The sequence below is a fragment of the Triturus cristatus genome, chromosome 6 (assembly GCF_964204655.1).
Source record: "Triturus cristatus chromosome 6, aTriCri1.1, whole genome shotgun sequence".
Taxonomy (NCBI): Eukaryota; Metazoa; Chordata; class Amphibia; order Caudata; family Salamandridae; genus Triturus; species Triturus cristatus.
Genome location: NC_140589.1, coordinates 1,081,050,868 through 1,081,068,806, shown reverse-complemented (window position 1 = coordinate 1,081,068,806; position 17,939 = coordinate 1,081,050,868). Strand labels below are relative to the sequence as shown.

Sequence of the window (17,939 nt, the reverse complement as noted above, 5' to 3'; positions counted from 1 at the left end):
CGAAGAAAGTAGCTGCGAGGCCTGTCGATCATTCCGATCGAAGAAAATGATTTGTGACCGTCAGGCTCGACGTCACGAGATGAGATGCAGCACTAGCCCGGTGCCGGACATCTTCGGAGAAGAGGGTGATTCTCATCAGCACAGCACTGAACAAGAGGAAGAATTCTCTGTGTCTAAAGCTGATGACTCTGACATGGAGGAAGACTCTCATCACTCCAGGTCAACGAAGTGTGAGTAACAAGCCCCAGGTCACCGATTAGCACATGAAGGCTCCGGTACTACCTTCGCCCTCGGGACTAGGGAAACACCAAAAACATGGTTTAGATGCCCCACCCTCCGGCCCGGCTACGAAACCAAAAGACAAAGCCTCCGGCTCGGCATCGAGCCATCCCCACAGTTCCGAAACTCCATCTCCGGCGCCGAAAACCAAATCTAAGCATGGATCCGATGCTTCGATACCAGCACCGAAGTCATCTTCGGCACCGAAAGACTCGGACCTGAAATCTCATAAACCAAAGATTTCAGAACCGGCAGTAACTAAACCCATACCTTCGGAGCCGAAACGCAAAGATAAGCCTTCGGATCCAAAACCTAAAGACAAACCTTCGGAACTGAAAGTTACAAAAGACAAGCCTTCCCACAAACCTTCGGAGCATAAACAACATGCACCAAAGGATTTGGAACCGAAAAAACAGACTACCCATAACATACCCTCTAAAACACCCAAAGAGAAGGAATTACCACCTAAAGAACCTCCGTTAAAAGAACCAATGGATCCTAAACAAAAGAAACTGCATATTGATCCAACAACTGGACATCTTGTAGAAACCCTTCCTAAGAAACGAAAACAGGACATTTCAGAGGAACACCATATACCTTTCAAAAAGAGTAAGGACATGGGTACTAACCCCTCTCCCCCTTACATACCTCACTCTCCTCCACCTATTGATCCCAACTTACTAATATCTCCATATAACTCACCACCACCTCATTTCTCCCCTGAACCACAAGGGAATAATGACACAGATAACGATACTGATACTGATAGGGATGGGGACAAGAACGGGGATGAGGATAATGACCATCACACCATACCACAAGACCCAGATCTATGGGAAGACTATGATAAAGACCCAGACAGTAGTAATGATCCGGACCTATATCCCTCCAGACCATCACCACCTGATGATAATATAGCATTCACACAGCTTATCAATAGGGCTGCCCTATATCATGGAGTGGAATTACACACTGACCCATTAGAGGAGGATTTCCTCATGGAAACTTTTTCTCCATCTCAAAAATCTACTAATACATTGCCAATGTTAAAAGGCATACTAAAGCATTCTAATGAAGTATTCAAGGACCCAGTTAGAGCATGAATACTTACCCCAAGAGTTGATAAAAAATATAAAGCTGCTCCTACTGACGCAGTTTATATTAGAGGTCAAGTCCCCCTGCACTCACTTGTTGTATCGAATGCCTGCAAGCGAGCCAATTCACAAGCCATAGAAGAAGCACCTCCTCCTGATAAGGGGTCAAAGCTTATAGATGCATCAGACAAACGAATTGCGTCACAGGCTGCTAATAGTTGGCATATTGCCAATGTGCAAGCCCTCCGAGTAAGCTGTGACAGAGGGCACCATGATGAACTAGAAAAGCTAATACAGCATTTACCAGATCAATACAAGGGTAAAGCCAGCAACCACATTAAAGAGGGTAAATTAATTACAAACACCTCTATAAAATGTGCACTTGATGCCGCTGACACAGCATCCCGTGGCATTAACACCAGCATCTTGCTAAGCCGCCATGCTTGGCTTCAAATCTCCGGATTCAAACAAGAGGTACAGTCCGCTATACCAAACCAGCCCTTTGACCGAAAACCTCTTTTTGGACCACATGTAGGCTCTTTGTTAGAAAAAATGAAGAAAGATGCAGAAACTGCCAAATCTCTGGGAGCCCTACAACTACCCTCTAACAGAGGCTCCTTTCGTCGCTTCTTTTATAGGGGCGGCACCAAAACAATGTCATCAGAGAATACCTCCTCTAATTACAAAAAAACAAAATCAACCTTCCTCCTCCCGAGGGTACTATTGAGGAGGATTTAGAGGAAATAACAATAGGGGAAGAGGCAAAAATAATTCCACACGCACTTCCCCTGCAACTAAGCAGTGACTTACCCCAGTACCCCCCGACCATTCCACTCCTGTCGGGGGAAGCCTATCACAGTTTCTACCTGTCTGGAATTCCATTTGATAGACAAGTGGGTAAAACAAATTATCCAGTATGGTTATTGCCTGGAACTCGCTGGTACTCCACCAAACATTCCTCCCAGAGAACGTCTACAGAACATCTCACTCTTCTCAAACAAGAGGTCTCTCCTTGTTACAGAAACATGCAATAGAACCAGCCCCTTTGCCTCATCAAGGCACGGGAGTGTATTCACTATACTTTCAATACCAAAAACGGATAGCTCTCTCAGACCAATACTGGACCTCAGGCCATTAAATCTATACATTCAGTCAGACCATTTCCATAAGTACTCCTACTACTCCAACAAGGCGACTTTCTATCCACTCTGGATTTGAAGGATGCCTACTTTCACATTCCCATTCACCCCGCTCGCAGGAAATACCTCACGTTTGTGCTAAGCGGCCAACACTACCAATTCAAAGTCCTCCCATTTGGAGTAACCACAGCACCCAGAGTCTTCACCAAGTGCCTCGCAGTAGTGGCGGCTCACTCACAAAGACAACATAATCACGTTTTACCTTACCTGGACGACTGGCTCATAAAAGCCAAGTCACACATCAGCTATGCTCAACACACATACAAAACAATACAGTTGCTGCACAATTTGTGATTCACAGTCAACCTCTCCAAATCCCATCTCCAACTGTCCACAACACAACAATATCTAGGAGCTACAATAAACACTTCAAAAGCTCTAGCAGCTCAACCCAGTCAGAAGACGCACCATGCAAGCCCGCGTATCAAAATGTATACCTCAACGCTCATTACCAGCTCGAGTGTTCATGCAGTTAATTGGGGTGACGGCCTCTTGCATTCTCATAGTCCCTTACGCAAGACTCCAGATGCGTCCCTTACAGGAGTGTTTGGCATGTCAGTGGAACCAGGCTCCAGGTCAGCTAACAGATCTGGTGTTGGTCGATAGCCGCACACATCGCTCTCTACAGTGGTGGAACACTCAAAACCTTTCCAAGGGCGGCCGTTCCTCGACCCAGTTCCACAGATAGTGCTCACAACAGACGCATCGCTCACCGGTTGGGAGCTTATCTTCAAAATCATACTATTCAGGGCATATGGACCCCTCAACAAAAACAATTCCACATACATTTTCTGGATTTGCTAGCGATCTTCCTAGCATTGAAATCATTTCAACTCCACCTCATAGGCAAAGCTATCCTGATCCGTACAGACAACATGACAGCAATGTATTACATACAAAAACTGGGGGGACTCACTCTCTGCAGACACCTAGCTCAAAGCGTATGGGGATGGGCCATTCCGCAAAACATATACCTCCTTGCAGAACACCTCCCAGGAGTACAATCAGATTTCAGATCTGCTCAGTCGTCAAAGATCGCAGATCCACGAATGGGAACTTCATCCTCCAGTTTTGCTTCCATTCTTTTAAATGTGGGGCTACACACCAAAATGCAAAATGCACAAGCTTCACATCCAGGTATCCACACTCATTGTCCAAAGGCAATACGCTATGGATGAACTGGCCAGACAAATTTGCTTACGCTTTTCCGCCTCTCCCACTCATTCCGCTAGTGGTTCGGAAGCTCAAACAGCATTCCCTCACAATGATCCTGGTTGCACCAACATGGGCCCAACAACCATGGTTCACAACCCTCTTGGAACTGTCAGTAGTTCCTCATCAAAAGCTACGTCTCTCACCCAAGCTTCTCGCTCAGAACCATGGAGAGATAAGGCATCCAGATCACAGTCAACTCAACCTTGCAATCTGGCTCCTGAAATCTTAGTTTGGCTACCTCAATCTCTCGCCAGATTGCATGAACATCATTAAATAGGCTAGACGTCCTACCACTAGAGCTTGCTATGCCGCTAAGTGGAAAAGATTTGTAATTTACTGTACAAATAACAAAATCAACGCACTAGATGATTCTATTTAAAACATCTGTTACCTCTTGCATCTACAACAATGTAACCTAGCGTATACATCCATTCGACTACATCTGGCTGCAATAGCAGCCTATCTCCAAAACAGACATTTGTCTTTTTTACCAGCTATCAAAGCATTTATGGAAGAACTCTGAAGAATAATCCCACCTAGAGGTCCAACCTCACCAATATGGAACTTAAATGTGGTCCTTACGAGACTCATGGGTCCCCCATTTGAACCTCTGCATAAATGTGAATTACAATTTCTCACCTGGAAATTATCTTTCCTGTTTGTAATCACCTCTCTCAGACGAGTCCGTGAACTCCAGGCATTAACCATACAAGAACCATTTCTGCAAATTCATCATAACAAAGTGGTTCTTAGAACTAACCCAAAATTTCTACATAAAGTAGTGTCTCCTTTCCACCTTAACCAGTCTGTAGAACTCCCAATGTTTGTCCCTCTACCAGACTAAGTAGCAGAACGTGCTCTTCACATGCTAGACGTAAAAAGAACAATACTTTACGACATTGAAAGTACAAAATCCTTTAGAATGACTAAACAACTTGTTTGTAGCTTTCTCCCCACCTCATAAAGGCAATCCTATCTCAAAAACAGGGATTGCAAGGTGGATTGTTAAATGCATCTAAACATGCTATGCTGAAGCTAAACGCACCTTAACCATTCCCCCTAGAGTTCACTCCACATGTAAACTAGGACCGTCTATGGCATTCTTAGGGAACATTCCCCTAAATGACATCTGCAAAGCAGCAACTTGGTCTACACCACACACGTTCACAAAGCACTATTGTGTAGACGTGCAAGCAAAGCAACAAGCTAACGTGGGCCAGGCTGTATTAAGAACACTTTTTCAAACCACTGCAATAGATACAGGTAGCCACTGCTAAGGAGGTAACTGCTGTATAGTCTATACATAAGTATACAATCTACAGCTCCTATGCCTCGAACGGAAAATGCTACTTACCAGTATGCATCTGTTCTTGGCATGTAGAGCTGTAGATTCGTATACACCCACCCGCCTCCCCGGATACCTCTATCTGTTCCAGTACTATCTTACTTAGATACATTACACATGGACATCCTTTGCTATTTCTTACTAACTCCATCACAACCCTCCATGGCAAAACAATCTGAAGATGGAGTCGATGCCCATGCGCACTATCGTCCTAAGGAGGAGTCACCTACCTCGTGACTACAAAGACTTCTTCCAAGACAAAAACTAAGTGCAACCATCCAATCTCAACACCAGATTGCGATCTATGCAGAAGTATACAAATCTACAGCTCTACATGCCAAGAACAGATGCATACTGGTAAGTAGCATTTTCCTTATTCAACTTCAAAACAAAATCTGTAAGGCACGTTTGATCATAGCCTGTGCTTCAATCTGATTGTGCATTTTAAATCCAAAATTGTAAGAAACTTTGGACAAGCCTATACCTCAGCTTTCTGATATTTCACTCCCTGCCATCAACATTTACTCTGATTGGGCATACTCCAAATCAGTTCATCACTTAAGTGAAATCTATGGCACATGGAATGCATTGTTCAGTGCACTACATAATAGCATCAATATCTAGAGTGTGTTAATTTGTTCTAAGCATCCCTCACTTAAAATAAGATTTTCTTAGTTACCTTTGGGGCTTCAGTGATCCGTTTCTGTGACTGAAGCAAGACACATTTATGAATGGAACTCATTTATCTGAGGAACCAGTACCTTTTCCTCACCCTAAAAAGAGGATAGAACTAGGTCCTTCCTGCCTTTCTTCAGTATCTCACATATGCAGGCATTTTCTTTCCTTCATTCTGACTTAAATGTCTTTTTATTAGTTCAGTGGTATCAGGGGGCTGTTCAGTGTTTCTAACTGTGGAATCTTAATTGGGCACTGTGTACCATAGATTCCTAGTCTCAACCTGCAGCTTTGACATTGAGATAAGTAGTTGACTCACTGACACATTCTAAGTCATTGAGTGTCTCTCCGAATATAAGCCTGTTAAAGGTAAATGCTCCGAATTCAAGAACTACCTTGGGGCTAGGGCATGAAAACACTTGATGCCTCAGTAGTGACTGACCAATGTATGACTAGATATTGACCTAAAAAATATTATGATACAATAAGGGTGTTACAAAATATCAACAACCTACCTATTGAAATTACCTACATATAACGTAAGAATATGGGCGCCAGTGTCCTGGACCTATAGAACGATTATGAATAACACACCAGACCCCTTGCGAAAACTGAGATCACACTGGGAGGCGGACTTGGGTAACATAGACGACCTAGATTGGGAAATGGCTCTGATGCATCCTACGGAAGTAGCTATTAGATCTAGATTACGATTGATTCAATTCAAGTATTTACACAGAATATTCTATGACAGAGCTAGATTGCATAAGATAGGCAGAGCGGAATCGCCCAACTGTCTGAAATGTAAGACCATGGAAGGGACCTTCTTTCATACTGTCTGGGGGTGCACACGTGCAGATATATTGGGGCACGCTGCTGAAGGAGCTGGAGCTTATATTGCAAGAATCAATGCCCCCAGATCCTATGTTCATTTTGATGGGTATACCTACAGAGATTGATCTCCCCAAAGTGAAGCTAACGTTGCTCCAGCTGGGCCTGGTTGTAGCCAAAAGAGACTTGGCGAGGGCATGGGGTGTTGCGACTAATCCAACGCTAGAATAATGTCGAAGAGGTATGGATATGTATATGCTGGGGAGAAAACAACCTATAAAGCAAGGGAGTGCCCGAAAAAATTCTGGAAAATATGGAAGCCATGGTTAACTTATTATGGCCTTGGACTCACAGATTCGCAATAGACTGGAGTGGCGGGGGGGGGGGGACATACAGGGGGAGAGAAGGGGGACAGGGATCCCGTTGACAGAAACCATTTGATATAGTTGATTATTTATGTGACAATATTGTCGGACTTCGCTCTGCTTGTAATGAAAACAGAAATGAGATTCTTTGAATATCTGGTGTGGTTTTGTAATGTAATTAAGAAAATGCAAATAAATACATTCCCCCCAAAAAAAGAATATGGGGGCCAAAAATATTGTAGAGCAAAATATTGGCTAAACGTTGGCAAGTATGTATAATTAAATGTAAGTATTGTTATTGTATTACAAACAAAAAGTTTAAAAACAATGTATTTATTTACAAAAATATAGCATAAAAATTGCCAACACTACTTTTAAAAATGTAATTCATGAAAATATATATAATTTTTGTAATTATCCGTTAGTTTATATAATACCTTTTGCTATTACATTTTAAATTAAAATAAAGTTAAGAAACGAAGAAATATAATTATCAACCAAGAACAGTCTTTAATTTACTTATTATATTATGTTAAATAATAAAACACCATACAAATTTGCATAATTGTTATGTAGTGTTTTTTAATTGAAACATATCAGATCATTAAAAATACATTATAACAATTTGGAGCAAAAATAATAATTTTGTAGATAATAAAGCACCTAATTTAAAACATAAAATACAATGAAGAAATACATTGAATTAAATGAGTTTAAAAGCATATAATTTTAAATGAAATGCCCTAGGAGTTTCTTACAAAAATTCCACAGTGAAATAAAATATTGTAATCTAACTCCAATCCAAAACACATTAAAAAATAAACAAATGAAAAACAATTTTAATACACTAACCAAATGCCTACAAACATTGTAGGGTTGAGGGTGGTCATATTTACTATTTTAACCCTAATTTAACAAATGTTGGGTAAAATATATATATTGGAGGTTCGGATATAAACTGTAAATTCCAGTCCAGCGATTGTTGGGGGATATCAGATGTACTATTTTAATTCCAGTAAAACAATTGTTGCATGCACCCAACCGATAGCCACCTTTCTCCTCGTCAGCAGCAAGCCTAGAGAAGCCAAACTCCTTGATGCCACGCCGAGCGATCTTGCGCACAGGTCCAAGCAAGGCAATTAGAGTGAAGTCCATCCTGATCCCTAACATACTGGCCAGTGTTTGGAAGATCTGCCTTCAAAAATGAGCAGCATCAAGATGCATTGAGATTTAGGTTATTCATTTATTTATTTATTTTTTACATCTGACCTCCTTCGAATCTGTGACTCAAAATTACAAGGTTTTCAACCATAAAAGCCCTTTTCTCAATGTACAAAGGCAGTTTTATGAGTCAGAAAATTATTATAGACTCGTAAAGGACTTTTGCTCTCCATCCGGATTTACAAAGAGGGAGTGTGAAACGGGGCACCCCTCCTATTACTATTTGGAAAGGAATGTACCAAAGGTTTGTGACTGCAAATGCGGTTGCAAACCATTAATGAGTTAATGACCCCCAATCTGAGGTGATAGCTGCTTCGAAAATTGGAATGTGCCCCATTAGGACACCTTTCCCTTGGAGAATGCTATTGGTGGCCTCAGAGGAATTAGGCTGCAGTCTAGAGTACCACTGCATGCTACCCTGAAGTCTTGTCAAATGGAAAACTATTTTAAAGCAGCACCTGTGCCTTTAATGGACACAGCCAGCTTTATAAAAAATTAAATGAAAAAAAGCTTCTTGGTTCAGAAAGCCAATGGAGTGAGAGAAGTCTGTTGTTCCTTGCAAGCCTCAATTTCTGTACTTGACAGCCATGCCAAGTGGCTTTAAAATGTCCACATGCCTAATAAATGTACATTATCAGATTATTTTTTACTCCAACCCCCTGTGAATAGACAATTTGCGATGCAGCCTATTAGTAAATAGGATGCGTTTCCAATTGCATTACCATTCTAAAATCAGTTGGTGTGTAATTGCACATTTTTGGTTTGTGAATGGGAATGATATATCGGTTGGTTTGACAAACATCTACCACGCAAGTTGTACGACATTTTCCATTGACTCCCCAGACCCCTTTGCCATCTTTCCTGTCATTGAGAAGACCTTTTATTGCCTTTCATTTCTTACGACGCCTGTTTAATTTGTCAAGTTAGTCATGTTACAACCGGGCCACACGAGGCCCTTCGAGGCAACATGATCTCTGGACCTACCTCAGAGAATGAGGAGGACGAGTGTCAGTTAATGGAACGAAACGCCTTTGAGATGTGAGATGATGCCTGCAGTGCCATTCCAAATAACTCTCAGCCAATCTTTTCACCATCTGTAACTTGTGCCTCTTGCCAGAGCATAGGAGAAATGGTGTGGTTCTTGCTCTGCGTTCAGAAGCAAGAAAATCATGCTTCAGCGATGAGACAAGTGGTGGGCCTACACCAGGATGTATAAATCATCCATGGAGATGCCAGACCTCTTCGACGAAGTGGACCCCCTTAGTCCTGAGAAGAATCTGTTGAGTAATCTGACATTTCTACCCACTAACCCAGGCCAAAGATCATCAGCTCTGATGCCTGAGGAAGAACTACTTCTGAATGGCAAAGAGGTGCCTTAGGACGGTCAATCTACCTCTGCCGATCTAGACCTTGTTAAAAAAGCACGCCACCACATGTGAGTACAGTCTACAGCCAATCCTCCTTTAAAACGCAGAAACAGCTGCTTATCAGAGCCGAGCTGCCCCCCTGGGGTACAGGCATCAAACTCCATATCTAACCCGCCACTGCTTTCAGATGCTCCATTGCCCTAGGGCCCTCATCAACACCAAAGCAATGCCTCAGAGCTGAGGAGAGATCTAAGCATGGGCCTCGACCCTCGGCGGCCCTCGAGTCTGAGATTACGTCTTAACTCTGAACCTTTTAAACCAACTCTGCCATCGAGGCCGAAACCACTGTCTGCTCCTAGGCAACCAACTCTGAGGAAAGGCCTAGCCTAAAAAAACTGGGGCCATAAGCATTGCCGGCATCTGTAAAGCTGCCCCATGGTCCAGTCGACACACATTTGCAAAGCATTATTGTGTGGATATTTGTGCAAGACAGAGTTGGTCAAACTGTCTTCCAGACACTGCTTCAGACCTCTGCACCATTCACTGGCTAGCCACCGCTCAGGGGAGTACTGCTTTATGGTTGATGTTGAGCATGTGTATCTACAGCCACACATGCTATGAACTGATTATGATACTTACCCTGTAGGCATTAGTTCGTCGCATGTAATGCTGTAGATTCATATGCGCCTACCCCCCTACCCGGAGGCCAGTGTTTGTTACACGTGACTTCCACCTTCACGATTCTCTTTTCTATTGATCCTTCTACCCGGAGGCCATTGTTTGTTATACATGACTTCCACCTTCATGATTCTCTTTTCTACACGCATGGCTGCTATTCTTTCCTACTCACTACACCATACTTCCTCTCCCCGTTGTGGGAAAAACAGTCTAACAATGGAGTCAGTGCCCATGGGTATTCATGGCCAGAGGAGGAGTCATTTAGACCTGTCACTTAAAAAACTTCTTCAAAGAGAAACAAGTTGCAACAGTCCAAGCCCAACACAAGTTGGCAGAAGCATGCAGAGCATTTGAATCTACAGGACTGGATGCAACAAACAGTTGTGAACAGGGTAAGTAACATAATCATGTCTGTTCTCCTTCTCTAAACTCACTTTGATGTAATATGATGGTCTTTATATGATTATATTTAGAAATGTGAGCAACCTCACGGTTTTATAATGTATTTGTGGTATCTGAAATAAGACTATAACTGCAACACTATCATTCATTGAACAGGAACCCATTTTGGGTCATATTATGATGGGCTGAAGGCCTTTTTTTGTGTGCATGAGGTGTCTAAATTTCCTAAATATTACTCTGACATTTTCCGAGTTAGTGTATGAACTTTAGACAGAATGAGTTCGAAACAGAAAGGCAGTCTCTACTGACTGTCTCCTCCTTGTACTGTTTGAAGTACATTCGTTATCTTGGAAAAATTAAAAGTTATATGTTTAAACTTTAGAAATCTTGCATACAAAAAAACAGATACCCGGCCCATCACGGTCTGACCACAACTTTGTTCTGCAATTTTTCCTATTGACACCAAACACCTAAGCACTGTCTTGCAGATCTTTCTAAATCCTTAAGCTTATTGTGAGAATTGTGAGTGAACAGAATATTGTAAAAGTGTAACGGATATCAAGATGATCTTGGAACACCAAACCTCGAATCAGTTCGTAGACTAATTAACAGTCAGCCACATCTCCTTTCACGCATTAGTGGCTGATAACTGTGCACACAATGCTTCCATCCTTCGGTCAGCGCTAGAGATTAATTTCATAGATCGTTCAATGCCACATTGGGCAGTTGAAATGTCTGTTCAATAGTGGTTTTGCTCAACAGCTTTGAGAGTCAAAGCTCAGCTCATCGGTATCAAACGGTTAAGGTTATTTAGGGTCTTGAAATTGATACAGGAGTTGACTGTATTCAGTTGTTTGAATTTGATATTGTACTTCTGCAAGCTGTGGTGATATTCTAGGTCAAATCCTAGGTAGACTGATGTTATAGTCCTAGTTTTCTACTATATTATTTCTTTTCACTACGCCAACAAACCTCACTTTCAGCTCAGAATACCCACCTTTTTTTTGTGACACATTTCTTCTTCATATATTGCTTCCAGCTTTTTAAAGCCCATGATTTAGAAATAAGTAAACGAGGGGTAAGTGTGTTATTGTCCATGCTCAGTTTCCCTCTTCCTTCCAGGTATCCAAAATTGATGCAATTTTTGAAAGCTTAATAGATGTGGAACAGTCTGACTTGGAGAGCACACCTCTTGATTCTGATGGATGGGCCCAGATTGTAGTTGGCGTCAACAGCATCTTAAAGGTAAAGTTTAATGTGTTTATTTAATTACATCTTTCGTTCCATTTAGATTTTAATACTTGATCTGTACAGTGAGAACAAACAAAATAAGTTTAATATCTATTAATGGGTTCAAAACGTTTCTTGTTGGCCTCTTCCCACGTCGATTCTACTTCTGCTAAGTCCTCAAGTCATACTTTGCTGTGTACCAAGTCGGCCACAGCAAGAGGATATTAGTAGATGTCGTTTACTGGAGTAACCACCTGGGTTCCAGACTTTTGTAGGTGTTAACAGGTAACTGAATAGACGAAAGTACTTGAGCGGCCATGAGGGAATTTGAGAGAAATAACGGAATTGTGGGGTGGGCATAGGATGGTGAAAGGGGGAATTCATTAGGCCCTCTGAAGCATAATTTAAATGTTAATAATTAGACCCATGAGGAGGGTACAATAGAGATTGTCGGGGAGCTCACAAACCACTCTTAAGCTTTTTGGTGTTTTGCCCAAATTTATTCAGTAAAACAAGCAAAGTGCAACGTTGCTATGTAAAGTAGTAGCATTTCCCCCCCCATTTAGCAGTAAGCATCTAAAGCTAAACCCTTCCCAATTTGTGTGATGCTTTATATTTTTTCTTTTTACATTGCTTCAAATTGAAATACATGTGACGAAAACCGAAACTGTCTTCACAGCTTTCTCTTGAGAAGTATGTAAAAGGACCTGCAAAAGATTTTAGAAATATAAACTACCAGAGGCTGATTTAGGTAATTATGAATCCTTGATTAGTTGTGCCAAGCACGAGAGTGTCGCTGAATACGTCCGAAGTGAGAGAGTTTAATACAAGCTGTGTATAGCCTAGGCACAAATATGAACAGCAGAAAGGCAGTGAATGACTTAGTATGGCATGAGCTTTTACAGTGTTTGAAAGCAAATTTTCCGTCAGTCTCTCAGTCTCTCCGAGTGACTATGAAAGATGCAACATCTGAAAGCAAATCTGTAGGCCTCATTCTGTTTGTTCCCTCATTCGCTTTGTCATCATTGCTTTTTGGTGTCATAATCAAGATCACTGTTAGTGCTAACATCACCTTCTAGGATAGTCAGATGGGCGGAAGGGCCAAAACCGTTATTAGTCTTGAGATGATTACCCTAAATGCAAATACATTTGAGCATGTAAATAAGAACTAGAACAATCAAAAATGATTTCAAGAATCTTCATTACCCAGTCCCCAAAGATGCTCTTCAGCCAGTACCAGATCCAGTTTCCACTTATCTTTAAACCATTATTTAATTTGTGAAGGTGCCTTAAACTGTCTCTGATATGATCTATTTGTTAATTGATACGATATGAAACATTACGTGTAAATGAACAACATTCTGCAGCATCAATGACACACCCCACCATTGGAAGCAAGGGCAACTTCCAGAGCTATCCTATTCTTCAATATCACAGTTCTCTCAGCTTCTAGTTGATCTGAGAAAAGTCCCAATATGAGGGCATCTGCTACCTCCTCGAGGACTTTTTTTTAAATTAAAGTTTTATTAAACAGTATTCAAGTGTACAGTTTGACACATTAAAGCAAAAGTACATACATTTCTATTATATGTATGCACAGTACATAGGTATACAATAACAGTTCACAGCTCTATTTCATGCCCATAAATTTGAGACAATGCTATATAGTAGCAATACACATTACAGTCTCTTAGCACTTTCCCCCACACTAAGGGTCTGTTCCGTTGATTGTCCTTTCACTCCGCTATAAAATAGTCCAATTTTCTTATCCAAATTAAACAATCACATCTATCATAACTCTGTTTGTAGGACGATTAGGGTTGCGTATTACCTTTACTGTTTCTATCTGTCTCCTGTGTGCCCTGCACTAATACCTAGTACAACACTATCTTTTCACTCCTTTTATTCACCTGTTGCAGCAGTGTCATTTTCAACAGGCGGGGATATCAATCTGAAAGAAACACGTTAGTTAGATTCCTCAACTTAGAATATCCCCAGGCGTCAGGCTGGATCTGGAAAGATTTTTCGTCAGCAATACCCTTGCGCGTCGCTAGGTGTAGTCTGCGGCTCCCCGTCCGTCGTCGTGATCGCCGGGATGACATAGTCGGAGTGCTTAGACGCCGCCCTCGCGCTCTGACATCAGTTCTTCTTTTTTCCGCGCCAGTAAGCGCCGATCTGGGAAGAGTATACCCTTTTAGTCACTTTTTGACTAAACTTTTTGAACTCTTTTGGTTCTATTTCCAGTCGAACTCGACTCTGGTGCCGGTAGGGATGCCTGGATTCAAACCTTGTGACGCCTGCCACCGACTAATGTCGGTCACGGATCACCACCGCCAGTGTCTCTATTGCCTTGGGGCCGACCACGATGCCGAGTCGTGCCTCGACTGCCGGGCTTTGACCTCGAAGGCTAGACGGGAACGGTCCCGCAAGCTGTTCGAGATCCAGCAGTCGGCTCCGTGCCGCTCAAGGTCACGGTCAAGGAGGAGGTCGAGGGACAGGTAGCAGAGCCGCAGCCATCACCGCTCATCGGGGTCGAAGTCTTCGCACCCCGGTAAGTCGACGCACAGCAAGAAGTCGAAGAGGCGACATCGCTCTTCTGACTCCCCTTACCGGTCGCGTGACTCGGCTGAGGGTTCGGGTGGCACCACCCGCGCGGCTCCGTCGGAGCCGCAGGAGTCCCATCCGACCCCATAAACCTCCGGTCCCTGGGTCTGACGCGACTCCGGCGGAGATCAGAGACTTCCTCGTGGCCATGAGGAGCCTGGCTCCGCCGTCGACGCCTGCCGGCATGCCTTCGGGCCCCGCGGGTTCAACTGGGAGGCCTAGCGAGCCGGCGACTCTGACCCCGGCGCCGTCGTCAACTCCGGTCCCGACGCCGCAGGCCCCCGGGGGAACCAGGCCTGGATCCCGGTTGTCGCCGGTCGCCCTTGCGACCCCTCTGCCAGCGCCGACCCCTCCGGTGCTGCCCCCGGCGCCGCCTTCGGACGACGCCGTTCCCCGGTTTAGGCCCGATGGATGACAGATTCATCTACCGCCCGGCTCCGACCCTTCCACCTGTATACCAGGAGTCAGATGACGGAGACGACTGGGAGTGGTCTGAGGACCCTCTGGCACAGCAGTGCCAGTTATCTCAGGACTGGGCAGATGAACTGGGGGATGCCAGTGGTCTTGATACCTCCCCTGACACTGGCTTCCACAGTTCCTCCTGTGGACCGGAACGTGGCCCGGCGCCACTGCCCTGCACCGGGCGACCCCAGTTTTCTGTCGGTGCACCCCACGCCCAAGAGCCTGGTTATCCAGGCCTCTACCTCCCAGACCTCCTTCCCGTCCGCTCCCCCGGATCGGGAATCCAAAAGGTTGTAACTGTTTTGGGAAGAAACTGTTCTCCTCCCTTAGTTTGGGGTTGTGGTCTATCAACACCGCGTGCCTTCTGGACCGTTACTCCCACTCCCTGTGGGATACGGTGGAGGACGTGCTGCCCCAGTGTTCGGAGGAGGCCCGGACACTGCTCGCCCAGGCTCTTGCCGAGGGGCGGGATGCAGCACGGAATTCAATCCGATGTGGACTGGACACAATGGACTCGCTAGGCAGGACAATTGCGACCTCTGTGGCGATTCGTCGCCACGCCTGGCTGCGGTCCACACATTTCTCCGGAGATGTCCAGAGCACCCTCATGGACATGCCCTACGATGGCCGTCGCCTTTTTGGCGACAAAGCGGATAGTGATATGGAGCGCTTTAAGGACTCCAGGGCTATGGCCAAGTCCTTGGGCCTCTCGGCCCGCGCCCGCAACCTTCCGCTTTTCGCCCCTTTCGTGGCCAAGGAAAGGGCGCCCCCTCACGTCCGTCTAGCCACAGGCCGCAGAACCAGCCTCAACGCAGTCGCGGACGTGGATTCCGCCGAGGCGGAGCAGGGGGACAACGAGCCGGTCTGTCCACATCTGCCCCAGCAGCACCCTCCTCAAAGCCCTCCTAGTCCGAGCTTTCAGGCCCATTCCACGCCAGTGGGAGGCAGAGTTCGCCATCACCTTCTTCACTGGCGTACCATCACATCGGACAGCTGGGTGCTGCAAATCATCCGAAGGGGCTACTCCCTCCCCTTCGAGGCGACCCCTCCAGCCATGCCACCGCAGTACCACCGCATGCCGGGGGATCACTTGCAACTTCTGCGGGAGGAAGTTACGGCCCTCTTGGCCAAGGGGGCCGTCGAGTGTGTTCCTGGCCCAGAAGTAGGTCGGGGTTGTTACTCCCACTACTTTCTGGTTCCCAAGAAGTGCAAAGGGGGCCTACGCCCTATCTTGGACCTCAGGAGCGTCAACGCCTTCCTCCGGAAGGAGAAGTTCAAGATGCTCACCTTAGCTCAGGTTCTGGCTGCCCTAGACCCTGGAGACTGGATGGTAGCGTTGGACTTGCAGGACGCTTAATTCCACATCCCCGTCATGCCGGCCCACTGGCGTTACCTGCGGTTCACAGTTGGCCTCGAGCATTTTCAGTTTACTGTGCTCCCCTTCGGCCTCACCAGTGCCCCTCGGGTGTTCACGAAAGTGATGGAGGTGGTCGCAGCTCACCTGCGCAGATTAGGGGTTCCAGTCTTCCCCTATCTCGACGACTGGTTGTTGAAGACGGGCTCGCCCCAGGCAGTCGTCTCCCACCTCCAGACTACGGCCGACATCCTGCATTTGCTGGGGTTTTCCATCAATGTGCCGAAGTCGCATCTGAGTCCCTCCCAGAAGCTCCTCTTCATCGGAGCGGTTCTGGACTCGGCGCAGATCCGGGTTTATCCACCGGAGCAGCGAGTTCGGGATATTCAAGCTCTGATTCCGATCTTTCGGCCTCTATCCCGGGTTTCGGTCAGGTTGGTGCTGCGGCTTCTGGGTCTGATGGCCTCCTGCATCCTGCTGGTACATCACGCCAGGTGGCGGATGCGGGCTCTGCAGTGGGTCCTGAAGTTTCAGTGGGCCCAGCATCAGGGCAACCTGTCCGACCATGTCTTGATCTCGGAGGGCACTGCAAGAAAGTTGCAGTGGTGGCTCACGGACCGCGATTGGGTCAGTGGCAGATCCCGCTCCCTACCCCAACCGGAGCACGTACTGGTGACGAATGCGTCCCTCCTGGGATGGGGGGGGCCTCATGGGAGAGGCGGAGATCAGAGGACTCTGGTCTCGGGCGGAGTCCAGGCTCCATATCAACCTTCTGGAGCTGCGGGTGATCCGACTTGCACTGAAGGCATTCCTTCCCGCTATTCGGGGAAGGGTAGTGCAGGTGTTCACGGACAACACCACCGCCATGTGGTATTGCAACAAACAGGGCGGGGTGGGGTCGTGGACCCTTTGTCAGGAGGCTCTGCACCTCTGGACATGGCTGGAAAATCAGGGCATCACCCTGGTGGTTCAACACCTGGCGGGCTCTCTGAACGCCAGGGCGGAGAAACTCAGCCGCCGGTGCATGATTGATCACGAATGGCGTCTGAACTCGGATGTGGCGCAAGGCCTCTTTCGGCAGTGGGGAGAGCCTTGGTTAGATCTATTCGCCACCGAAGAGAACGCTCAATGTCAGCAGTTCTGCGTGTTGGAATTTCCAAGGCGGCACTCGCTCGGAGACGCTTTTCGTCGCGAGTGGAGTTGCGGTCTGTTGTACGCCTTTCCGCCTATACCACTTCTGCCCAGAGTGCTGAAGAAGATCAGGCGCGAGCAGGCCCAAGTCATCCTTGTGGCTCCGGATTGGGCACGAAGATACTGGTATCCCGAGCTACTCAGTCTATCGATCGATCCCCCGATTCGACTGCTTCTTCAGGAGGACCTTCTGTCACAGCAGCAGGGGACGGTCCTCCACCCGAACCTCTCCAGCCTCCACCTCCATGCGTGGAGATTGAGCGGCAGCAGTTGATGCCATTTGACTTGCCTCCTGAAGTCTGTAATGTTATTCTGGCGGCCAGGCGGCCCTTCACAAAATCGGTATACGCCTGCAGGTGGAACACACTTGTGGCATGGTGCACAGCAAAGGCTGTGGATCCCCTTTCCGCCCCTCTTTCTGAGGTTC

At 45.8% G+C, this 17,939-nt stretch overlaps 1 protein-coding gene across 1 annotated transcript in view; it reads left to right on the top strand.

Annotated features, from left to right (window-relative positions):
- Nucleotides 1-17,939, top strand: part of NUP133 (nucleoporin 133) — a 1,584,091-nt gene that overhangs the window by 794,135 nt on the left and 772,017 nt on the right. The window contains exon 16 of the mRNA XM_085611954.1: nucleotides 11,794-11,916. Within this exon, the coding sequence (XP_085468080.1) occupies nucleotides 11,794-11,916 (123 nt within the window). The remainder of the gene's footprint in view (nucleotides 1-11,793; nucleotides 11,917-17,939) is intronic.